This window comes from Oncorhynchus mykiss, chromosome 19, assembly GCF_013265735.2.
Source record: "Oncorhynchus mykiss isolate Arlee chromosome 19, USDA_OmykA_1.1, whole genome shotgun sequence".
Classification (NCBI taxonomy): Eukaryota; Metazoa; Chordata; class Actinopteri; order Salmoniformes; family Salmonidae; genus Oncorhynchus; species Oncorhynchus mykiss.
Window position 1 is genome coordinate 12,641,520 of NC_048583.1, and position 13,719 is coordinate 12,655,238.

At 48.0% G+C, this 13,719-nt stretch overlaps 1 protein-coding gene across 1 annotated transcript in view; it reads right to left on the minus strand.

Annotated features, from left to right (window-relative positions):
* Positions 1 to 3,800: 3,800 nt before the first annotated feature.
* The window catches only part of LOC118941457 (F-box/WD repeat-containing protein 7-like), a 91,898-nt gene continuing 81,979 nt past the window's right edge, over positions 3,801 to 13,719 (minus strand). The window contains exons 3-4 of the mRNA XM_036954315.1: positions 4,846 to 5,583; positions 3,801 to 4,125 (exon numbers count right to left, since the gene is read on the minus strand). Of these exons, the coding sequence (XP_036810210.1) occupies positions 4,084 to 4,125; positions 4,846 to 5,514 (711 nt within the window). The 5' untranslated portion in view covers positions 5,515 to 5,583 and the 3' untranslated portion in view covers positions 3,801 to 4,083. The remainder of the gene's footprint in view (positions 4,126 to 4,845; positions 5,584 to 13,719) is intronic.

Here is a 13,719-nt window from a genome sequence, read left to right on the forward strand (position 1 = left end):
GGTTCCGAGGCAAAACCAGTTGAGAACCACTGCTATAAACTGATGTCCTATATCTAATCATAGACAATGCCTGCAGGGGCAGAGCTAATCTAGATAACCAGGGCATCGTCTGACATCTACTCAAAACTATGTCCATTATCACAGGCTAGTTTCTTGTACAGTAACTTTTTATCTAACCTTTATTTAACTGAATGCTGGTGTTTGCAGGCCATTTGGCGCTAACGTGGTGAGAACCATGGGGGGGGGGACATGACTTTGGGGTCGTGATGTGACAGAGACAGAAGTCAATAGCTCACGGCCAGTCGTGGGTCCGTGGGAATTCTGGGTCTTTGCGTTTAGTCTCCTTCACCCGTGAAGAGATGTCTTTTCTTTCAAAACAATAACTAAGGAGGATGGAAGTAGGGAGCATGTGGTGGGTTGAACTTAGCCCTGACCAGAGCTTCTGGGCTGGCCACTATGGGGGAATTCAGAGCAGATGTGCTGTTCTCCAGTTCTATTTCTCCCAACCTCCCTCTTCATAAAGTCTAAAAACACATGTTGGAGTTTACGTGTTCTAAGAAAGTCTCCAACTGTAACGCATAACGAGAAATAACAAGTACTCTATTAAGAGATGAAACTGAATCAAGGTCAATTGCAGAGCAATCTGAACCCCCAGCTGGACGTTAGCTTTCCTCGAGGTCCGGCAGCAGTTGAACTTGTGTCTTGTCGCAAAGCAACACCAGACAGTCCGACACACACGAAGCAAATTGAAAACGCTTGACACTTGTGGAGATAATTGCATGAGAAGAGAAACATAGCCGACCACAACATCTCCACATCAATATACAAATACTTCAGACAGCAGGTCACTCCGTTACAGACCATTACATCACTGATATTGAAATGTGTAACCTTCCAGGATGAAGAGACTGCAGCCGTTAGCGGTCCTGTGAGGCCGCTGCTCCTAGCCTCGTAAGACATCAGTGTCAGCTGGCGCGCCGGTACCCACCACACACAATCGAGATCGACAGTTAGGTCAAAGTATTTCAGGACAATGTTAGCTGTGTATAAGCCAAGCACAACCAGCCGTCTCGAGAAAACCAACCTAGAGAAACACACACACACACACACAGCAGTAACAACTCCACACATGCTCACCAGTAGCAGCGCCACCTTCTTCATGGTGCGATTCCCCATTGCAGGAGGAAGACAACTGGTCAGGCTGGACTGGAGGATGAGGAGCAGTTAGTTCTAGAGCTGTTCCGTAACAGTGAGACAGACGGGCCACTTCCCTGTTGTTGACAAGTGTTACTGTCAGAGCTCCCCCGCTTGTGGCGCGCTCGGATGTGAATGGATTTGCTGCTACAGTAGCTCTCCCTCCCCCTTCTCTCTCTCTCCATCTCGCCAAGGTGTTTGACTGCTACAGCTCGATCACGCTCACAGGAGAGAAGGGGGTGGGTTGGTATGGCAAAAAAACCAACATGTGGCACACGTGTGAAAGGTGAACAGAGCCACATGGCTCGGCACAACGAGACACACTCCAGGACTGCTTGAAGGGAAGCACCACGCGGCCGAGCCTAGGTTACGGTCCACGTTGCATAGAACAAACATGCCTCTATTGACTTGCAGAATAAGGAATCATGTCTGCTCTATTCATGGTATTAACTTCCATCTGCAGCGTTCCAGAACGTTGGCCTACGGAACGAGGCCCGGGGCTGCCCGGGGGAGGCACAGCGAGCTCCAAACCAAGCTCCAGCCCACTTGACACTTGCCCGAGGACAAAACAGGGGGGGTAGATGACACATATTTGTCCTTCTCTGGAGTGATAAATCTAGTCCAATAAAATGGTCTGCTGCCTGGTCTCCTCGTCTTTCAGGGGAGGCTCTGTCCTTGTAGCGGAGGGCTACCCCGGGTCCAAGGCTACCAGGCGGGCCGAGTGTCACTTTACTGCAGTTCATTATTTCTCCGGACTAATTAAAGAGTGAATTCCGAGGGCGGCGGAATACATTTCCCTTCACGGGTTTCCTGGGTGATTTGAGAAGAGCAGCGGGGAATGGATGACCTGTCAGTCCAACACAGCACTGTGTCGATCGTGTTGCCAAGACAGACGGCAAGATGTGGTTCGACGAGGACACACTAGAGTAGGTGGGCGGCCAAGCACTGAGCTGGGTCCTTGGTGAATGCTCCAGTCTCTCAACTGACTGAGCTGGACTTGAAGTACTACAGGCCTGCTTAAATGGATACGTAAGGGCCTCATTGCCAATATCCTGATCTACTTCTCCAGAGAACGCTGGTAGCCACCCATAGGCTTCGTCATTACGCTGACGCTATTTAGCATTGGCTCGCAAAACTACCGGCAACTTCCCTCACACTGGACAGACACATAAATGACACGAGTTCATCCGACTATGGGAAGTAAATAAAAGGGCCTCATTGTAAGACTTAAGATATGTCGGGATTTTGGCAATCAGAAACATTATTTGAGTCAACAACCTCAGTTGATTTGACGACCCATAACCTGATATCAAATTAGAGTATAAGTAAAGCTCAACAACGACAGAACAATCCTTCAAGACACTCAATCTTCACTTATGGATCCTCAAAATAGAAGGTAAGGCTTCTTGAAGTCAGCACCTTTGCTGCTTCTACCAAAAAGGAATGTCACAGACACGGGTCAGGCATGCAACCCAAGAAAGGTTGCCAGCTACTGCTATATGTCAATCAGCACATGACATTCTCCCTGTTTGACCTATGCATTGTAGAGTATAGAAATAGAAATGGAATTACTAGACATTCTGTCTATGAAGATCAGCTGTATTCAACTCTTACCGTACGGAGGTTCAGAGCCTGCTGGTTTTCTGTTCTACCTGATAATTCATTGCACCCACCTGATGTCCAAGGTCTAAAATCAGTCTGATTCGAGGGGAACAAATTAAAAAAGGAAAAAAAAAACGCAGTGGGACTGGCTCAGAGGTCCAGAGTTGAGTTGAGGGTTGTAGACCTTCTCATAGTACCTATTACAGACTACTGTAAATGTTCTCTTAGAAGTTTTTAATAGGCCGATATGCTATAATTGCTTGATATGGCATTAACGCATTGATGTAGCATTGCAAGTTGACCACAGATACAGCATGACAAATGGGGCACAGCTAGCGGAGTGTAGAGGGTATGTGAAATAGCATTTCAAGACCAAATCGCAGGCCGTTTTATTGGTATTTTCAACAGTCAAGAAATTAACTCCATGAATTGAAAAAATGTAGTAACTTCCTTTGAACACAAGAGGGAGCCATTGGATTAGAAATACAGCAATACTGTACTGCTCAACGAGAGTTGTGGATCACGTTCAGTATCAACAATTGCTCATGTCATGCCTGGAGGCAAGGGTCACTAGATTATTAGACGCTGTTAGAGGTTTTGCACATTTCTGAAAGTGTCTGCTTTGAAACAGAGCTGGGCTGCTTATCGTCACCTTCTCAGGGATGTGGAAAAGCAAGGAGCATAACTTACTTCGATCCTATTCACACAATACTGTACCTGTTTCTATGTACATTAAGACCATCACATTAGGACACACACAAACTGACCACAGGTTAGTGATGTCACAATACCAGAATTTTGTCTTTGATACGAACACCAGGTTCAGTGTCATAATACTAGATACCAGCATGATACCAAGGGGAAAAAGAAGGCCTATTAGCCATTCACAGAATGCTACTTGATCCAGACAGATCTTTAGGAGTTCAATATTTTCTTTATTTAACTAGGCAATATCATTACATTTGACATAGATTTGGATTATACAATCAATTTGACTTTGTTTCTACCAATCTAACTACATAACAGAAAGGTAATAATTTATTTGAATGGTAAATCTCTATTGATAAATTGGGGAAATCAAGATGTAGCCTTGGCCTAGTCACAATACAGGTGTATATATGCACACATTGAGTTGTTGTTTTGGCTGATTTCACAGGGCTACAGATGACAAAGAATCTGTTACCCTTCCATTCGGGACTTATTTTATTGTACTGATCAACAACATTTGCATAGAAGAAGAAAAATATTTTATAAAATGTGTGCGTTGTCTCTTTAAGGCCCATGATGTCATTCACACTCCGTTTGTGGCTCCAGCAAAGACAATATTGACTGGAAGAGACACGAGGCGAGGGAGATTACATGAATGAATACATTTTTTGGAGACAATCAGCTTTGAAATCAGCAGTAGTATGTGTTATGGTTTGCATATTATCGCCAACAAGCTAGCAAGGAAACTTAGCTTACAAAGCTGGAAGCTACCAGTATCTTCTTGTTGTAGCCTGTAATGGACATTGTTGCCATTTTGCAATATTCACGGGTGTTAACTTCTGTTCAGCATAAGTGGTGATGCAGCCCAGATTCCCAGGGAGTGTACTGGTTCCTCAGGCCAGGCTAGAACCAGTATGAGTGGGGAGCTAACGTGATGCAGCCCAGACTCCCAGGGAGTGCACTGGTTCCTCAGGCCAGGCTAGAACCAGTATGAGTGGGGAGCTAACGTGATGCAGCCCAGACTCCCAGGGAGTGCACTGGTTCCTCAGGCCAGGCTAGAACCAGTATGAGTGGGGAGCTAACGTGATGCAGCCCAGACTCCCAGGGAGTGCACTGGTTCCTCAGGCCAGGCTAGAGCTAGCAATGAGGAAGCGGACTAGGTACGATAAGGCGATGTCGGCTGCGCTGATACAGACTTGATCCTCTCTCAAATCAGAAGACGGCGTGAGACATTTGACAGAAGAACGAAAGTAACAATTCTAGTAGAGAACCGTTTTTGAAGGTTCTAGTATCTAGTAAGTTCTGGTATACTGTGAAACACTAACACTGGTCAGGTCTTACCTTCTTCTTGATGGGTGAGCTTTGGTGTTGGCACCCCGAGGACTGGTCCAGGTTGTTGTTGGGGACAGACACATCACTCCTGAGGGAGGGTGAGTGGAGGCCATCCTCGCCCTCCTCCTCCTCTTCCTCCTCCCTCCCACTCTCCTCCGAATGCTCAAAGTCATCACTGTCCTGGTCCATCTCCTCCTCGTCCTCCTCATCCCTCCCCGTTCGCTCTCCTCCCTCTGTCCTTTCCTCCTCCTCCTCTCCCTGCTGGCTGCCACTGTTGTTGTTCTCCTCTTCCTCCTCCTCGTCGTCATCCCCCCCCTGTTGCCGTCGCTCCGCCTCCCACATCCACCGGCCGCCCTTAGTCACTCCTCCGTTCACCTCGTTGGGTACTCCTCCTCCATCCTCCTCCTCCCCGTCTCCCTGGGGTCCATTCTCCCTGGAGGTCCACGGTTCTTCCACTCCTTCCCCCCCTGCCGAGGCCGCAGGCTGGACTCTGGACTGCTGGTGTTCTTGGTCCTCCACCACCCGGTTCATGTGCTCCTCCTCGTCGGCCTCCTCTCCAGGCTGCTGGCCCTGGGGCGTCCGGGCCGAGGAGGAGGCGTTACCTCGCTGGGCCCCCGGGCCCCCTCGCCGGCCCCCCAGGCCCCGCCTGCTGCCCCCCGACAGCAGATCCTGGTTCATTTCCAAAAGCCAGCTTGCTACCTCCTGGACCTTCACTAGGCTGTCTGAGGAGGAGAAGGGCTTGGCATTCTGTAGGAGAGAGATACGAAACGGGCGAGAGACAGAGGGGGAAACAGAGAGGGGGGAGAAAAGAGGAGATATTAGAGTTATCCATCTCATACACACAGACAATTGCAATGCTGACGCTCACCAAAATAAAGTGGAAATAACCCCGTCATCTTTTATTCATAACGGTAGAAATAAAACAAAGCGTTTGTGCTGGGAGATGCAGGAAATGGTTGCATTTAGGTGGGGAGACAATAGAGGAAAGCTTTGGCTTTGGATCACACAGCACGGGCCATGGAACTTCTACAATAATTAACTACCGAGCCTCAACGTGATGCACACACACACACACACACACACACACACACACAAGGTATTCTAGCCTCTGACACAGCCAATGAACACAGCCCATCTGTCATGATATGAAAGCAGCGACAATCCTGGCTCCATATGGAAAAATCCAGTCCAACTACTGTTCTTAACCATTGGGGTAGTTTGGAGTTGGATGGCGGCTGTGGAACGTTGTTCAGAATGAGAAAGTCCAGCTCTGTTATGTTTAGAGCTGTTTATCATCCGAGGCTGCTGGTCTACCGACAGTGAATCTGGTGGTTCCCAGAAACTTTAGCCTAATCAAAATATGCTGTGCTGAGGAATTTAACTCTCGTCTTGGTAAGCATACTGTAGGCTTGTGTCAGACAGCTTGTTCATGCTGTTTGAAGCCTGCCGTTATTCACAAAACTATAGAAGTTAATCACGCAAGCATGAAATGATGTGGCCTGTTTGTGCCGTCTTGCCAACTCGTACTGGCAGCACAAACAGATCTGGGACCAGGTTTTCGGGTGTAAGCCTACATCAGAATATAAGGCCATGTTAGCTAGTTAGATGACAGGGACTCTGTACTCGAAACTGATTGAGCCAAGTTACCCAACATGACACCGCCTTCACTCTGAAGCCAAAGTGTCAGAAAGCGCATTATGTACGGCCTGAATATGAGAATGAGTTTGGAAAGACAAGTGAGGGACTGAGTGAGGGACTGAGTGAGGGAGAGGAGGAGTGCAGGCTAGAGGAGAAGGAGTGAGGGAGCAGGGAGGAGTGCAGGCCAGGGGAACAGTGGACAAGCTCCATCCCAGTCATGTTGTTTCGTTAGCCTCTTGGGTGATCACAGTGATGGTCTGTGGCAGTCTAGAACAGGACACATTCACCTTGCCCAGGCACGCAGACAAAGTTGAACCTGAATGAGTTCACTCGGAGCCATGCATTTAGAGAAATGCATGCATTTAATGCCATGCATTTAGAGAAATGCATGACTGAGTTCACGGTCAGTGTCCCTCACTCTTATAGGAGATTACAGTAGGAAGGTTGTCTGACACACACACACACACCAAACCTGTCTATCACCTGGTGGAAAATAGCCTAGCATAACCTACATGCCAACCCCTCCTTTTGAAGTCGGCCACATTCTGTCTCCTGTTCCCCAGGAGAGGTGACCGTTTCAGAGGCTGGACCGCCTCCACTGACACCAACAGGAAGTGAGTGCACTCCGTTAGAACAGGAATAGACCCGGCCTGCCTGTGAACTCCATTCAGAGGACGAGTCAATCTGACAACGGCTGACAGTGCTCTTGATAAACTGGATAAACTGGCAGGACACCGACAGGACACTGACAGGACACTGACAGGACACGGACACTACGCCAAAGCAATGAATCAGCCACTGAAAGAGCCAAGAGAACAGGAATCTGTAGCCTAAACATGGTTCTATAAGGTGTCAAAAACATTATTATTATTTTATTTTTTACCTTTACCTAACTAGGCAAGTCAGTTAAGAACAAATTCTTGCCTTGTTCAGGGGCAGAACCTTGTCAGCTCGGGGATTCGACCTTGCAACCTTTCGGTTACCAGTCCAACGCTCTAACCACTAGGGTACCTGCCGCCCCGTATAACCATAGATGTGACCAACATGTGAGAGCACAGATAGTTTTTAATCCGAATCTAGCGTCAGAAACATCCTTGATGTTCATTCTGAGAAGAGGTATCCTCTTCCAGTACTTGACTGAAGAACCAGCAGAGGGAGTACTTGTACAGAGTCCCGCTGAAATCCCATTCAAATCAACCAGAGAAGACTTCCAAAACCATAGGTCAGAGTTTCCAAAACTCCTTCCTGGGGACCCTAAGGGGTGCACGTTTTGGTTTTTGCCCTAACACTACACAGCTGGTTCAAATTAAAGCTTGATTATCAGTTGGTTATTTGAATCAGCTGTGTCGTGCTAGGGCAGAAACCAAAACGTGCACCCCTTCGGGTCCCCAGGACAGAGCTCGGGAAACCCCGTCATAGATCATTCATCATAACGTCGACACCAGAGATCATTCATCATAACGTCGACACCAGAGATCATTCATCATAACGTCGACACCAGAGATCATTCATCATAACGTCATTCATCATAACGTCGACACCAGAGATCAGTCATCATAACGTCGACACCAGAGATCAGTCATCATAACGTCGACACCAGAGATCATTCATCATAACGTCATTCATCATAACGTCGACACCAGAGATCATTCATCATAACGTCATTCATCATAACGTCGACACCAGAGATCAGTCATCATAACGTCGACACCAGAGATCAGTCATCATAACGTCGACACCAGAGATCATTCATCATAACGTCGACACCAGAGATCATTCATCATAACGTCGACACCAGAGATCAGTCATCATAACGTCGACACCAGAGATCAGTCATCATAACGTCGACACCAGAGATCATTCATCATAACTTCGACACCAGAGATCATTCATCATAACGTCGACACCAGAGATCATTCATCATAACGTCATTCATCATAACGTCGACACCAGAGATCATTCATCATAATGTCGACACTAGGGATCATTCATCATAACGTCATTCATCATAACTTCGACACCAGACATCATTCATCATAACTTCGACACCAGAGATCATTCATCATAACGTCATTCATCATAACGTCGACACCAGAGATCATTCATCATAATGTCGACACTAGGGATCATTCATCATAACGTCATTCATCATAACGTCGACACCAGAGATCAGTCATCCACTATGATCACCATGACTAAGATGGTTACGATGATACTGAACCAGTACAATGGTCCATAGACAGATAGCAGCCTACGCTTCATTAAGACAACCTGTATGGCTGCTAATGAGATCATATAAAAGGTCAAAGGTAACGGGTGAGCAGCAGAGGTGTTACATGCATAGAACTGGAACATTATGCTTTTTACCATTCTAGTATTTATATTTCTATGGTTATAAGGGCAGTGTTAAGATGGAATAAAACATTTGTCAGCGTTAATCAGACAGCGGAAACAGTGGGAGGTCGATACAAATTCTGTAAGCCAGCAACGGCCCTGGGAGAGCAAGCGCGCGCGCACGCACACACACACACACACACACACACACACACACACAGTTGGAGCTGTGGTGTGTAATGACAGGATGCCATTAGGTTGTGTGTAACAAGGTAGAAGGTGACAAGAATAAAATGGCAGCACTCAGGACAAGAGGGACAGACTCTCTCCATAGCATATAATGTGGCACAGAGCTGGCCCTTCTGTGGGAGCAGGGCCCATTCAAACATGCCCAACTGTTGCTTTACTGTTACGGTTAGACCTATTCTTTACTGAGCAGGTGCCTCTAGTGGAGCCTACACAACGCAAGTACCTTTCAGCAGCAGTTAAGAAAACACAATTATCCAGCTGCACATTTACTACTACAGCAATAACCTGGAAGTACGGAGCCCCAAGGGAACAACAGCTGAGTAGTGGCGTGGGCTACCTGGAATTTCTATCAGTCACAAGTACCTGCTCTAGCTAGTTTATTTCCTAACTAAATACACATGACTATTTCCTTCTTCAGATGTATTTTCCATTTTGGGCTTGTTTTATGATCGCGGCAGCTTCTCGTTTGATGACTTCAACCTTGGACAATCAGCGGGGCTCCTCCAGCAAACGTTTAATCAACCTCCAATTAACGTAAGAGAATGTTTTCCGACCGCCGTACCGACCCAGTGCTTTGCTCGTTAGCGTAACCCCTCTGATTAATGTTGTCTCCAACAGGAGGTGAAATGTTAGTGCTAATTAGACCACCCAATCAAGAGAGAGGACCCAGCCAGAAGGCGGGCGGAAGTTAGAGTTTGAAACACTGGCTGGTGTAAGTGTCTGCTATATTGCTTTAAAAACAGAAGCTCTCTCTCACTCTTCCCCTCCCCCTGCTTGATGTAATTGAGGATGGTTAAAGCGTTCGTCGTTTCATGTTTGGCTTTGATCTGTTGGGCCCCAAAGCCTGCTGTGAACACATTGCTAAAAATCAGCCACAGGGGCAGGAATTACAGTACAGCGGAGGGATTATCCAGCGCAGGGCAGATCCAGGGCTGAATGGAGGGGTGCAGCAGGGCAGATCCAGGGCTGAATGGAGGGGTGCAGCAGGGCAGATCCAGGGCTGAATGGAGGGGTGCAGCAGGGCAGATCCAGGGCTGAATGGAGGGGTGCAGCAGGGCAGATCCAGGGCTGAATGGAGGGGTGCAGCAGGGCAGATCCAGGGCTGAATGGAGGGATGCAGCAGGGCAGATCCAGGGCTGAATGGAGGGATGTAGCAGGGCAGATCCAGGGCTGAATGGAGGGGTGCAGCAGGGCAGATCCAGGGCTGAATGGAGGGATGTAGCAGGGCAGATCCAGGGCTGAATGGAGGGGTGCAGCAGGGCAGATCCAGGGCTGAATGGAGGGGTGCAGCAGGGCAGATCCAGGGCTGAATGGAGGGATGTAGCAGGGCAGATCCAGGGCTGAATGGAGGGGTGCAGCAGGGCAGATCCAGGGCTGAATGGAGGGGTGCAGCAGGGCAGATCCAGGGCTGAATGGAGGGGTGCAGCAGGGCAGATCCAGGGCTGAATGGAGGGGTGCAGCAGGGCAGATCCAGGGCTGAATGGAGGGGTGCAGCAGGGCAGATCCAGGGCTGAATGGAGGGATGTAGCAGGGCAGATCCAGGGCTGAATGGAGGGGTGCAGCAGGGCAGATCCAGGGCTGAATGGAGGGGTGCAGCAGGGCAGATCCAGGGCTAAATGGAGGGGTGCAGCAGGGCAGATCCAGGGCTGAATGGAGGGGTGCAGCAGGGCAGATCCAGGGCTGAATGGAGGGATGCAGCAGGGCAGATCCAGGGCTAAATAGAGGGATGCAGAAGGGCAGATCCAGGGGTTAATGGAGGGGTGCAGCAGGGCAGATCCAGGGCTGAATGGAGGGATGCAGCAGGGCAGATCCAGGGCTGAATGGAGGGATGTAGCAGGGCAGCACAGCTGGGGGACTGATGGAGGAAGCTATTAAAATGCTGGTTAGGGGAGGTGGAGGGGGGAGTCGATGCACCTGTTGGGAACCGTGGGAAAATACACTAAGTCCTAAATGGCACCCTAGTCCCCATATAGTGCACTACTTTTGACCAGGGCTCATAGTGTTCTATGGGACAGGGTGCTATTTGGGACGCATCCATAATGTGCTTAACTTTTCCTGGAAGGACGCTTGATTGGTTGATGTCCCTCGTCTTTATAGGAGCAGTTGGAGGACAATGTTGCTATTCCAACATGCCTTGCACTGAGGTTATTTCCGTGTGACTGAACAGATGTGCTTAGACCTTTTAAGACTGTTTGTGCTATTGAGAATATTACTAACTCAAATACTGTTCTCTCTCGCCCACCCTTCCTGCCTGCCTCGCTCTCACACAGTTCTCAATGGAACTGAGCCACTCTCCCCGGCCAGTGACATACTGCATCTGTAAATATGTCCTGAATGGCGCCCCATACTGGCCATCAGCTCTCTGGGGACACAGGCATCCGGGCATGGGGTCACCCCTGTAACCCCTCAATGCCCCCCAGGAAGGAGGGTTTCCCAGTACACTAGGGCTTGGGAAATGACCTTTATCTAGGCAGGGTTCCTCCATTTCATTCCGTCATCCACTCTTCACTGGTTGTGCTCTAGCTCGACAGACTCCTGATGGGAAGACGGTCTCATCTTTAACCCCTGACACTCCAGGGAATTGGTTTTTATGGATAGGGCTAAACTGAACTGTTTCTTACAGAAGAAATATGGTAAGAGTTTGCATAACCATGGTAGCAATTAGAAATTAACAGTTTGAAGATCATGGGAAAATTAGACTAAAAAGGTGAGAACAGCAGCTCACCCGACAAGACTAAATCCAAACATTACGATGTTGTGTGCCTTTTACATTTAGTACATTTCGCGGGATTTGTTGATAACGAAACCGGAAAAAACACCCTGGATACATTCAGTAACATAAGAACATTCCTGGGAAATGTGAGGTACGTGCAACATAAGACCAAACAAATCACAAGGGGTTTGAGTGAGAGGTCTAACTGGTGTTTCCAAGTCGCCACACACCTCTCCAAAGTGTGCACAGTTGACTCTTCAACGCTAAGGGGCTTTTGGAGCTCTCCTAGCTGTGCCGTTGAGGAACTAGAGCAAGCACACTTGTAGTCGTTTCGTTTGGAACACAGCCCTGCATCCCCGCCATCACACAATTACTGTTGTTTATGCAATCCAAAAATGGTCCATTATAAATCGCAAATCAGGGTCAGGCAGACATCTGGAAGCATGTTCCATTGCCGACATGACTACATAAATGACAAAATCCGATTTTACAGTGTGAGGCTTTCACAAAGAAATTCAGAGAAGCAGATCGTCATTTTGGTGCGCAAAGAACGGAGTCGCTTGCATTCAGATGTGTGGTCTGTTGCTAAATGTTCTTCACAATACAACATAGGTGTTTATTCTGTTCGGAACAACCCAGGGTAGAACGCCAAGTAGTCTTGTAACTGTACATCAAACAGTGATCAGAAATGTTGACACTATGACGTGACATTTTATGTGGAAATGTAAAGTGCTCATTTGGATACAATTGCTTGGCTTGCTTGTATGACATCAAAGCGGTATTTGTTATAATCCTCAATGTCTCATCTTTTAAAATATATAGTCCTCGTAATTTACAGCATTTCCTTCAATCGGACAAAACATTATTTGCAGACGTTGGCCCAATTAGCGGGAGGGATGAGGGCAACTTCTTGTCACGTGCGCGGTGCTAAAATTCAGAACAGCTGTGAGTCAAATCCCATCCAGCGCGGTGAAGCACAGAGCCAGAGCTCTGACGTCACGTATAGCATGCTACTGTATCGCCACTACGTTCCAATTTAGGCGCGTATCCGTGTCCAAATCTGCCATTTCAACCAGTATACATACGGGTACGAGTGTAAAGGGCTACATGCTACTATGTGAATATGGACTTATCATGACTGTATGCAGTGTGACCACTTCAGCTCCCCGATCAGAGTTACTACGCAGCCCAGCCCTTGTGTCAGTTCAAAACACAGCCAGTGTTATTTCTCTGTGGATGAGAGAGCACAGCCTCTGATTCGGAGGCGTCAGGACCTTCAAGAGTTTAAGTGGAAGCGGAAGAAAGTGAGGTAGGGAGAGAGACGAGACAAAGCTGCATCTCCCAAGCCAGCCTCCCGGCTTGCACTAAGAAGTGGAGTACGTGGGGGTGTAGTGTTTCTGCAGGGGGGAGGGGTTCTTATGTACACATTTCCATTGCAAACGCAACATTGTAATAACCATCCAGCATGTAAAATAGCAGACTGTCTGGTTAGCAAGTCAAGGTCCAGCCACTGCATCAGAGGATTAAACTTTTATTTCTCTGCAGTCTTCACAAGAAGGTTGTCGGCCAGTAGTCAGACTGTCTCTATAATACTAAGCTAGCGATGTCTGTTCTCTGATGTCAGGGTCTTTGACGGTGGGGGATAGGGGATATTCTCTCTGGTGGCGTGGGCACCTGTCACTAGGCAACTCTGAGGATCAGAGAGGTGACCACCTGACAGTCTCCTCACCACATCACTGACAAAACAACCCCCAGTCCCACGTCTCACTGAACGGTGCTAATTAGGCCTGCTAGAACATAAAAGACAATAGTAAAGCATCGCACTTAGTGACCTAAATAATGTTTAGTTCTCAGAAACGCCTGTAGCAAATGCTTAAATAAATAAATAAATATATCCTGAGAAAGCGGCAGATGTTGTTTTCTCCAAGTGGTGTGTCCACTCTAGCGCG